Source organism: Brassica oleracea, unplaced genomic scaffold (genome assembly GCF_000695525.1).
Source record: "Brassica oleracea var. oleracea cultivar TO1000 unplaced genomic scaffold, BOL UnpScaffold01057, whole genome shotgun sequence".
Lineage (NCBI taxonomy): Eukaryota > Viridiplantae > Streptophyta > Magnoliopsida > Brassicales > Brassicaceae > Brassica > Brassica oleracea.
In genome coordinates this window covers 22,032-32,885 of record NW_013617627.1, presented here as the reverse complement: position 1 = coordinate 32,885, position 10,854 = coordinate 22,032, and the positions used below count along the sequence as shown (strand labels likewise).

The 10,854-nt window shown below is 35.4% G+C and overlaps 2 protein-coding genes and 1 pseudogene across 3 annotated transcripts; all 3 read left to right on the top strand.

The window, feature by feature from the left end:
- The first annotated feature begins 3,007 nt into the window (after positions 1 to 3,007).
- LOC106320775 lies at positions 3,008 to 5,090 on the top strand. Its single transcript, XM_013759135.1, has 8 exons — positions 3,008 to 3,221; positions 3,325 to 3,420; positions 3,626 to 3,783; positions 3,927 to 3,971; positions 4,174 to 4,252; positions 4,353 to 4,426; positions 4,682 to 4,758; positions 4,856 to 5,090. The coding sequence occupies exons 1-8, from the start codon at positions 3,201 to 3,203 to the stop codon at positions 4,954 to 4,956; spliced, it is 651 nt and encodes a 216-aa protein (XP_013614589.1). The 5' UTR covers positions 3,008 to 3,200; the 3' UTR covers positions 4,957 to 5,090.
- A 1,036-nt stretch (positions 5,091 to 6,126) lies between these two features.
- Positions 6,127 to 8,779, top strand: LOC106320772 (small subunit processome component 20 homolog). Of its 2 annotated transcripts, XM_013759133.1 has the most exons (9): positions 6,127 to 6,293; positions 6,399 to 6,530; positions 6,746 to 6,906; positions 7,033 to 7,077; positions 7,598 to 7,712; positions 7,789 to 7,882; positions 7,967 to 8,146; positions 8,302 to 8,482; positions 8,560 to 8,779. In XM_013759133.1, exons 1-8 carry the CDS (start codon positions 6,225 to 6,227, stop codon positions 8,454 to 8,456), a joined length of 951 nt encoding a protein of 316 aa, XP_013614587.1. In that variant the 5' UTR covers positions 6,127 to 6,224; the 3' UTR covers positions 8,457 to 8,482; positions 8,560 to 8,779. The 2 variants fall into 2 exon arrangements, with proteins under 2 accessions (XP_013614587.1, XP_013614588.1); XM_013759134.1 differs by lacking the exons at positions 7,967 to 8,146; positions 8,302 to 8,482; positions 8,560 to 8,779 and adding an exon at positions 7,465 to 7,543 and having other exon boundaries at positions 7,639 to 7,712; positions 7,789 to 7,863.
- On the top strand, positions 8,607 to 10,317 carry LOC106320770 (annotated as a pseudogene).
- Positions 10,318 to 10,854: the final 537 nt, after the last annotated feature.

The following is a 10,854-nucleotide window of genomic DNA, read 5'->3' as shown; positions in this document are numbered from 1 at the left end:
GTTGACATGAAGCAGAAGTAAGCTGCAAGACTTGAGAAGTAAGCTGCCAGACTTGAGAATTAAGCTGCCAGGCTTGAGAAGTAAACTGCCAGACTTGAGAAGTTTACCGCCAGACTTATAAAGTTTTATAAGGTTTTATAAGGATTAGTATATTGAAGAGAAGAAGAAGAGAGAAGAAGACCATTGAAGATATTTTAAAACAATGAATATTTTACTGTATTGTGTACTGAGACAACTTGCCTTTAAATACTTGTATCCAGATTTACAATTAAATTAAGAAAACTATTCTCTCCTTCTCTCTCTTACATTTTGAAATCTACATCTCTCTCATGCTTTCCCTTTCTCTCATGTTATTCATGTTTTTCATTCTCCATAAATAAATTCTCAATAATTCTCTAATTCTAACAAATGCAATGCAAGCTCAAGAGCAAAGACGATCAATGCGAGAAGAAGGATCAATGGAAGGAGCTTTTCAAGAGGCTTTTCAAGCAAATGGAGTTTCAGATAAACGGATATACAAACCTAATAGCAATGAAACCTGTCCTCACTGCAAGAAGACAGGTCATGAAGAAAGAAAGTGTTGGTGGAGACCAGATATTAAATGCAGAAAATGTGGTAAACTCGGTCATGTGGAGCGAGTTTGCAAGACACAACAAAAGGATGAAGCAAATGCTATGATTGAAGAAAATGTAGAAAAATTGTTTGTCGCAACAAGCTCTGTAGCAGCTAACCTCTCAAGTGATTCTTGGTTGATTGACAGTGGTAGTACAAACCATATGACCAACGATGAGGAACTGTTCAAGGTATTAGACACATCTGTTACTTCTAAAGTAAGAATTCGAAATGGTGATTTTCTTTCCGTTAAAGGGCAAGGAACGGTGGCCATCGAAAGTGTAACAGGTGTCAAATATATTCAAGATGTTCTTTATGTGCCTCAAATCAATCATAATCTACTATGCCTCAAATCAATCATCCATATGTGAAACGAGATAAGCTTGACAAGAAGGCAGAACCTGGGGTGTTTGTTGGTTACAGTGATTCTTGCAAAGCTTACAGAATCTTTCATCCTCAAAATGAAAAACTTTTGGTAAGCAGAGATGTGACTTTTATGGAAGATAAACAATGGAATTGGGAGCAATCAGATTCAGAACAGGTGCCTAGGATTCTACAAGACACTGGAGATAAAATCGATGATATTCCAGTGAGAGGTACAAGATTATTGTCTGACATCTATCAAAATTGCAATATTGCTGTCTTTGAACCTGGTGAATATGAGGATGCTGAAAAGGATCAAAATTGGGTTGAAGCAATGAATGAAGAGCTTAGAATGATTGATAAAAATGATACTTGGCAGCTAGTAGACAGACCATCAGACAGAAAGATAATTGGTGTTAAATGGGTTTATAGGACCAAACTCAATGCTGATGGATCTATAAACAAGCATAAAGCCAGATTAGTGGGGAAGGGCTATAGCCAAGTATATGGAGTGGATTTTTCAGAAACCTTTGCTCCAGTGGCAAGGTTAGACACGATACGAATGATGCTTGCATTGGCTGCTCAAAATACTTGGAAAGTATTTCATTTAGATGTCAAATCAGCTTTTCTAAATGGCTATCTTGAAGAAGAAATCTATGTAGAACAACCTGCTGGGTTTAGAGTAAAGGAACAAGAGGATAAAGTCTATTTGTTAAAAAAAGCTTTGTATGGTTTTAGACAGGCACCAAGAGTTCGGTACACAAGAATTGATGATCATCTTCACAAGATGGGATTTGTCAAAAGTCTAAGTGAAGCTACATTTTATATCAAAGAGACAAGTGGTAATTTACTTGTGGTTTCCATTTATGTTGATGACCTGCTTGTGACCGGAAATAACGAGATGTTAGTGGGTGCTTTCAAGTCTGAAATTCTCAAAGCCTTTGAGATGACAAATCTCGGTTTGATGTCTTATTTTCTGGGAATGGAAGTGCAACAAAAAGGCGATGGAATTATTATACATCAAAGGAAGTATGCAAAAGAGATTCTTAAGAAGTTTCAGATGGAAGATTGCAAGAGAACAGACACACCAATGAATCAAAAGGAGAAATTCAGCAAAGAAGATGGAGCTGGAAAGATAGATGAAAATAAATACAGAAGCTTGATTGGTTGCTTGATGTATCTCACATCCACCAGACCTGACATAATGTTTTCTGTAAGTTCTCTCTCAAGGTTTATGCATTCTGCCAGTGAAATACATTTTCAAGCTGGAAAAAGAATCTTGAGATATGTTAGAGGAACAACAGAGTATGGCATCAAGTATACATGTTCTCACAGTCCCAAGCTTACTGGATTTTCTGATAGTGATTGGGCTGGATCTATTGATGATATGAGAAGCACAACAGGTTTCTGTTTCACTTTTGGATCAGGAATGTTTTCATGGTGTTCAAAGAAACAGGATGTTATAGCTCAGAGTATTGCAGAAGCAGAGTACGTTGCAGCAAATGCCTCGGTAAATCAAGCAGTTTGGATCAGAAAACTACTTACTGATCTACATATGGAGCAAAAGGAACCAACAGAGATTTTTGTTGATAATCAAGCTGCTATTGTTATCTCAAAGGATTCTATCTTTCATGGCAAAACCAAGCATTTCAATATCAAGCTGTATCATCTAAGAGAAGAACAGAAGAATGGAGAGATAAAGTTGGTGTACTGCAAAACAAATGATCAAATTGCTGATGTATTCACCAAAGCTTTACCAAAAGCAAGGTTTGAATATCTGAGAAACAAACTAGGTGTTTGCAGGAACTAAGGCAAGGAGGAGATTTGTTAGAAAGTGCCTTAGTCAAAGATGTTGCAAGGTGGTCAAGTGATTACGTAATCTATTTTGGTATGACTTGCATGTGGAAAGCAAGTGACTATGTTTAGACATCTGTAATATTACGTGGGTTGTGTTTTGGGAAGCCTTTGCTTCTAGGAAACCTTTAGATTATATATGTGCTAAACTGTTGTAAAGTTGAAGACTGCGTGTGAAATATCATAATAAAATTTACAAAACAACAATCTTCTTCTTCAGTTTGCCGTGCAAAATTTGTTTTGCTTGAAAGCTGGCCGCCCCCATATTTGTTACAGCGATTTCACACTTGCCTCTCTTTCTCTCTCTCTCTCTGTCTCGTAGTTGTCGGAATCCTTATAGTTTCGGCCGTGGTGATTGTCGGAATCCTAATATGCTAAGGAATATATTTATGGTGCGTCTTCTCGATGTGCTTTCTTGTAACTAAATTCATTCACTGGACTACTGTTTGCTTTCCCTATAACTATCTACGGTCGTTTTGGTCTTTTTTTTATAAGTTACCCGGTCCGAGAATCGAAGACGTGTTTGCCTTTGTGTTGGACAAGCCTCCAAATGGATCCACGTTTTTCAAGGATTGCCTCGTAGAATTGAGAGTATGTGTTTTGATCAAAAGTTTTAATCTTTCTTTGTATCTCTGTCTTTACTTTAACTCTTGAACCGTAATGAGAATTTTAATGATTGTGTGAACCTGAAATTTTCACAAGTCACCTCAAAACAGATTTGGCTACTTTTAGTTTGTAAGCATCAATGTGTCTTTTGCTATTTGTTGAGTATTGAGTTTTGGTTGGTTAAATGTAGGATCAGAACACATCAGCAGATTTTATTTCTTTTTTTGAAGATCTGTTGCCGTATATTCAAACTCGGCAGTCAATTGTTCTGTATTCAGAATTCATCTTCTCAAAACTTGTCTCTGAATTACAAATGGAAGCAAGATTCTCTCTTGATCCCATCCTCAGGTTTGCTATTTTCTAGCTCACTCTTTGATCATCGGACCATCTATGGATCATTGTTTGGTTCATGCTTGTCAGGGACATTCGATTGTATTTAACCACACAACTTTGGAATCACATTCTAATCCATTTTTCTCGCCCCACACCAGGTTGATTGCTGCTTTATCAAGAGATCTCAAGGACGACTTTGCTCCGTTAGTATTTTTATCAAAACTATTTATCCTTTGCAACTGCTTAGGCCACAGTCGATGCTGCTGCACCCTTGTAACATTGCATACTCTGAAGTCTCATAGAACTCATAATGCATAGCTTACAAAAAAATATTGTCATGATGTATAATGCATAGAACTAATTTCCAACCATTTTCCTTTGTATGTTTTTTATTCTCTTGTCTAGCTTCCTTCCACGGGTTGTCAACTCGTTAGTAGTTCTCCTGAATAATGGTGGTCAGAAAGATGCAGAGACTATTGAGCAGGTTTTGTTTTTTTTGCTCTTGTATAACGACATATTTTCACACTCACGACATTGCTTTTTTGCTTAATAGTATTGAGTTTTGGCCCTTTTATTTCATGCAGATATTCACATCCTGGTCTGAAATAATAGAAAACCTAAGGTTTTGTTTCTCACGCGACATCCAAGGTGCTCTCAGGTAAATACACAACTCCAATCTAATGTATGTATCACTGTCACTCTGATCTCAGTTGAGGATTCTTGTGGTTAAAATGAATAATGCTTTCTGTTACTTGCAACCTTGACTTGGCCCAATAAAAAATGTTGATTAGTCTTTTTTTTCTTGTTATATGAATGGATAGTACATGTTGTAGGTGCTGTCTAACAGTATTGTATTCGTTATCATTTTTTGTTGTAATGTTTTAATTTTCGCCTTTGGTTAGGAATACCCCAGTGACATTATCAATGAAAAAATATCAAGATCGATGTCATGTGCGTTGGATCTAGCTCGGCCCAGTCAGCTTGAAAAAGGTGAGGAATTGCTTTGTCATTTTTTATGTTCAATACTTCAATCTATTTGTAGGGGACACTGCAGCTGAATCGTTATCTCGGGAACATTTATTTACAGGGATCAAGATGATGCTTTTTGAAGTTGCAGAGCAACCGGAAAGAGCTGCTAGAGCTGGTTTCCTCCATTATGATATGATTGTGAGGCTGCAGAAATCTTAAAAGTGAAGCGGGCAAAACAACATATTTTATGTGTCTGGTTTCTATGTGTGTTGATTTAAAGTCAGTTCTATAAGTTTTTTTTTATTATCTTCAAGATTTAAAATTTTATATTATTTTAAGAACTTAGTCATGATTCTTAGATCTCTGCCCTAAGGGTATTAATATTGATCAGCAATATTTTGATTTGAAATTTAATTCCCTAAGACTTGATAAGCTTTCATAAATCATACTTTTTTTCTCACTAAATTTTATTCAAGGTAAAAATTATAGAGAAATACATTGTTCAAATATAAAAATAAAACTGGCAGATTCTAACAACTTGAGAGAACCAAAACCCAAAGTCCATGAACTGAAAACATTGAACTACCAACAGAACCAAATACCCAGCCCCAACTTTACAACCAGACTAGTAAAGGTCTAACGGGTAACCATAAGAAGAACATTATGAACGAATAAGAAAATACTAATTTATAAGAATAAAATTTTAGGAATGCTAATTTTTTATCATATTTAGTAAAGAATAATTTTGTTTTATATTCTTCTGCAATAATAGAAATGATAAGTAACGGAAAGGAAAAAACTATTCTTTACAAATGGTAATTTTAAAAAAAAAACGTTAAGAAATGCATTATTCCTCATCGTTCTTTGGTCATCATTCATACCCTAACTTTACCCGAAAAATACTAAATTGAATCGAACCATAATTTAATAATTCGGTTTAAATTTAGTTAACACCGTAAAACTCATTCGGTTACCAGGCTTTTAACAGAATCTGATATCTACCCGGTCCGTTTGTCGTAATTATTATATATGGAAATAAAAATTAAGGTAATTTTTTCAAATAGCTTTTTATAACTTTTTATCACAAAAATAACTCTCAAAAAAAGAAAATGACCAAAATGACCAAAATAACTCTTTTTGTTTTGAAATTTTTAATTTTTTTAAATTTAAAATTCAAGTCTAAACTTTAAGTCTAGATTAGTTAAACCTAGGGTAAAATAATAAAACTTATTTTGGTAGTTTTCTTTGTTGAAGTCTATTGTAACCAAAATTTTAAAATGACGGAATTTCTCTAAAAATTAAAAGTACACATACTATATAAACCTCTAGAAAGAAGGGTTTAAGCCTTTGTTCTCCCAAACGCTGCGCGGCTTTCTCTCTTCTTCGAGTATTGACTGCTTCCTGGTAAATCGGAAATTAGAGAACTCTGAATCAGAATCCTTGCTTCAAGGGAGTTGTCAAAACCCTAAAAGTTTAGTGCCGTGATCATGGCGACTCCAGCTGATTCTAGGGCTGTCAAGTCGCTCAAGAACTCCGAGGCAACGAACAAATTTTCGGTTCGTCTTCTCGTTCTGTTGTTTCTGTAAATACCGTTTCAGAATACTCACTGACAAGTGTTTTTTGTTTGTTTATGTGTGTAACTCTCGTGTGGATGAATGCAGTTCAAGAAGGTCGGTGAGAAAATGGAAGACACTAAAACAGAAGTCCTCAATGTTTTTAAGAGCTTAGAGAAGGCGAAGGCTGAGCCTTCAGAGGGTTCCACCTTTCTCAAGGATCGCCTCGTAGAATTAAGGGTATGTTGTTACTCTGATCAAAGTTTTAATCTTTCTTCTTCTTCTACTTGTCTTTATAGTGTCGTATCCTACTGCTGGTTTCAAGTTACTTACTCTAGAAAAAAATCACCTATTATAGTCTTAAATTTCTTTGCTTCATGAACTTCTTTGGTAGCCGTTGGTCACATGTATAAATATTTCAGAGAGACATGTAATTTGGTTGGTCAAAAATGCAGGAACTGAATACAGCAAAACATTTTACTAAATTCTATGAAGAGATGTTCCCCTTTGTTCAAACTCTGCCGTTGATCATCTCGCAAAAAGAAATAGTCTTCTCAAAGCTTGTCTCTGGTGGATTACATATGGAAGCAAGATTATCTCTGGGAGCCTTTCTCGAGTACGCTATCTTCCCACACTCATATCTTTAGTCCAGTGCATGCAAGCAAGATAAGCATGAACAAAGAACATATCTTTTTCTCTGTAGATGTGTAAAGATCATATCTTTCTTACTTTTTTTGCGCAGGTTAATTGATGCTTTATCAAGAGATCTATTGGACAGCTTTATTCCGTGAGTATTTATTAAACTTCTTTACTCTTTTCAGCTGCACAATACTCTTTTATGGTTTTTGAAAGTGCCACTTATGTATTCTTATAGCATTCCAAATATTTGTGCCTAGCATACTCTGAAAAGTGAAAACAGAGTTGTGTAAATTATATAACTTAGCGGAAGTTAATGCTTTGGAAGATCCATTGAAATATTTTTTGAGCTGCTACAGATTACTCATGGAATACTAGACAATATAGAGTCTTTTCACATGTATGAACTGATGCATATAATTTACAGAATGTTATAGAAAATTGTATTTCCCTTCCTTCTCTTGCTTCGTTTGTGGTCTCTTTGATCAGTTCTTGTCTATATATTCTAGCCGATTCCTTTTGTATATTTCTTGTCTAGCTTCCTTCCAAGGCTTGTTAACTCCTTAGTGAAACTTCTGAAAAAGGGTGGTCAGAAAGAGCCAGATATTGTTAAGCAGGTTTTTGCTCTTGTCTAACATGTTTTGCACTCAGAACAATGCTTACTATTACAGATTATTTTTCGCTGATGTTCTGGTCCTTTCCTTACGTGAAGATATTCGTATCATGGTCCAACATAGTAATGAACCTGCAGAAGTATCTCATATGCGACATCGAAGGTGTTCTCAGGTAAGTGGATTAGTACTGTAAATGATACTGGATCGTACGGCTTATATATTTCTCTGTTTCTTTTGATACACTGGAGCTGAGGTACTACCCCCAAGAATCTATCAACGAATTGATGTCACGTTCGATGGCACTTTTGTTGAGGACTGCACGGGATGAGCAACGCGAGATAGGTGATGAATTGATTTTTTCTTTATGTTTTCTCCTTGTCTATGTTAGGGACAGTCTAGTTGATTCTTATCTCACGAACGTTACAGGGATCAAGATGATCCTTTCTGAACTTGCTAACCCACTGAATAAATGTGGAGGAGCTACTCTACTATATCATGTTATGATCAGGGATGCTTCTGAGAAAAGTCTCCATTCCAAAGCTGGGAAAGCTTTGAGTTTCTTGCTGAAAGATTCAACATTGTCCTCTTGTGATGATTTTCCTCAGGGTAAGTCCTCTTTTCTAAATATATGTTAGAATTTTCTTATTTTATAAGTCTAGTGTGTTTTCTATATATCTCTCTAGTATATCCATTTCCAATAATGTTCATGTGATTAGTTTAGAAACTAGTTGGTCATTGTTTGATGTTGTATATCATTACAGGTTCTGGTAGTACAGTAGAAGCTGTGAGTTCAGCTTTGCAAAGAATATGCGAGGAAACTAAAGCAGAAGAATTAACCGTTATGTGGGACTGCTTGTATAAACAAAAGCTCAGCTCATTTGACCCGACTCTTGACACTGCTTACTTCAGCTGTTAGGGTTGGGAAAGGTCTCAAAGTTTGTGGTGAGTTATTTCTTATTAAGCACGCATGAAAACATAGGTTTGTTTTGCCATTTTAACTCCTTGTCAATGTGTAACAGATTACCGATATTTGGTTGGACTTGTGAGCCAGATTGTGCCAACTTTTATGGATTCCTCTGATGTTCTCAGTAAATTTCTGGGACTGATGTTATGCACCATTGACATACCCAGTGATGTCAATGAGCTGGAACCCATTGCTTCACAATGGACCCCCATTTTTTCGTTGAAGAGTTTAAGGTATCTTGAATATTCGTACTGAAAACCTTTTAGCCACTAAAAAATGCCCTAATGCTTGTAAGTTTTCTTAATCCGATATATAGATCTATATATAACACGTTTATATTTATACTTGACATTAAAGAAAGATTAATGAATTATAAAGTGAAACCCAAAGACCACTAAACGAAGTTTCCCTCAAAGAGGAAAAGACAAGATAACAAACAAGAATGCTAGTCTTTATTGGACCATTGGTCATTAGTTAAATGCTAAACCATTCCTTTTTTAATAAGGAGAACCGGGTGATGTTCTGGTGTTTCATTACAGTGGACATGGCACGAGACTCCCAACAGAGCAAGGGTTGTTCGACGCTACAAATTATGACGAGTGCATCACTCCTTGCGATATGAATCTGATCACGGGTATGTGCCCTTTTTTGTCAGACTTTTGATTTCATGTGTTAGAATACTCTGTTTTGGAAAAGCAGAGTACTCTGCCGTCGAAACTTGAGCAAACCGTTACGTTTCTATTTGATATTTTTGATTCACCTTGATGAATCTTTTTACTTGTAAATGTTCTTTGTTTTTTTTTGAGCAAAGTTGTAAATGTTCTAAAAATCGTTTTAGACGGCAAAACCAACCTAAACAAAACAATTAAAAAAAAAAAAATCGGTTTAGGCGTTTGACAAAACAGTCTATGCATCCGTCTAAAATAATCCCCTATAAAACGCCTAGCTACTGCAATTTTTTTTGTACATATTGCTGTTTTGAATTATGTTACCATTTTTCTAATAGTCATCTTCTTGCCGAACATGTATTTGTAGACAATGAGTTTAGAGACATGGTGGCAGAAGTAAAAGAAGGATGTCTCTTGACGATAATCTCGGCCTCTTGTCATAGTGGTGGTCTCATAGAGGAAACAAAGGAACAGATGGGGGAGAGCCACGTGAATAAGCCTAAATCTGGCGTCCTTAACTTCTTAGCTAGCATTGTGAGGAGTTTTCCAACGACTTGTGGAATCTCGAACGATCCTCATAGAGAGAGTGGAGGTGGCCACGATAGTTTCACTAGAGAGACAGAGTTAGAGGACGGTGAGACGGTCGATATGAAAACAAGATATCTACCTCTAGATAGCTATGTAAGTCTTCTCAAGGAACAAACGGGTCAAACCGATATCAATCATGGGAAAACCAGAGAGACACTTGTTAAAGTATTTGGAGAAGACTCGAGTCTGAATGTGATGCTCTCCAATTCAATGAAAAGAAATGTCACAGAGGATTGATAAGTATGTTCTTGGGAAAGCGCGAGGTTAATACAAATGGTACAGGAACTGAGGTTAAAAGTAAGGTTCCGGACAACGGTATTTTGTTAAGTGGATGTCAAACAGATCAAAGATCTGAGGATGTTTACGTGACAAGAACTGGTAAAGCGTATGGAGCATTCAGTGATGCGATTCAGACGATATTAGCGGAGACGAGAAAGGAGATAACAAACAAGGAGATGGTTTTGAGAGCTAGAGAGATTCTCAAGAGACAGAATTTTAGTCAACGGCCAGGTTTGTATTGTCATGACCGTCATGTTAATAAACCGTTCATCTGCTAAACACATGGAATTCTTTAGACACATTTTTATGGTAGAATTTACTTTTGTGTGATTTAAAAATGTAATTGAAATGTTATATATTTTTTTATTTGGGATATGACTAAGTGTCCTGTTTGGCGAATAGATTTGTGAATATTGACTTTGTGAGTCGTGAGATCAGAATCCCCTATATATTATTTGTGAAACGTTACAACTTCTTTTTGTAGTCACATGTCATCACTAGGATGATTCTTAGAATTATTAGATAAATAGGTTGATTCATCAAATTATATAATAATTTTTTTATTAAACTAACCATAAATTCATTATTAATGTCATTTATTATTTTCTTAAATAAAGATTACGGAATTGCCTAATGTGGGTAAAGTATATATGACAATTAATGATTTTGAATAATAAAGATCTGATAAAAAAATGTATCTTCTATCAAATTTGTTTAATTTAAAACTATTAAAATAATTTAAAAAAAAACACAATAACCATATTATAAAAATTTAGATTTTCTGTATATTTTATATTTTAAATTTTAAAAAATGA

Bases quoted from the DNA above. Each gene is read 5' to 3' on its own strand.
- LOC106320775 (XM_013759135.1), top strand. From the start codon at position 3,201: ATGCTAAGGAATATATTTATG. The intron at 3,421-3,625 runs GTATGTGTTTTG...GGTTAAATGTAG, and splicing joins ATTGCCTCGTAGAATTGAGA to GATCAGAACACATCAGCAGA. The intron at 4,759-4,855 runs GTGAGGAATTGC...ATTTATTTACAG, and splicing joins GCCCAGTCAGCTTGAAAAAG to GGATCAAGATGATGCTTTTT.
- LOC106320772 (XM_013759133.1), top strand. From the start codon at position 6,225: ATGGCGACTCCAGCTGATTCTAGGGCTGTCAAGTCGCTCAAGAACTCC. The intron at 6,907-7,032 runs GTACGCTATCTT...TTTTTTGCGCAG, and splicing joins TCTCTGGGAGCCTTTCTCGA to GTTAATTGATGCTTTATCAA. The intron at 7,078-7,597 runs GTGAGTATTTAT...TTACTATTACAG, and splicing joins CTATTGGACAGCTTTATTCC to ATTATTTTTCGCTGATGTTC.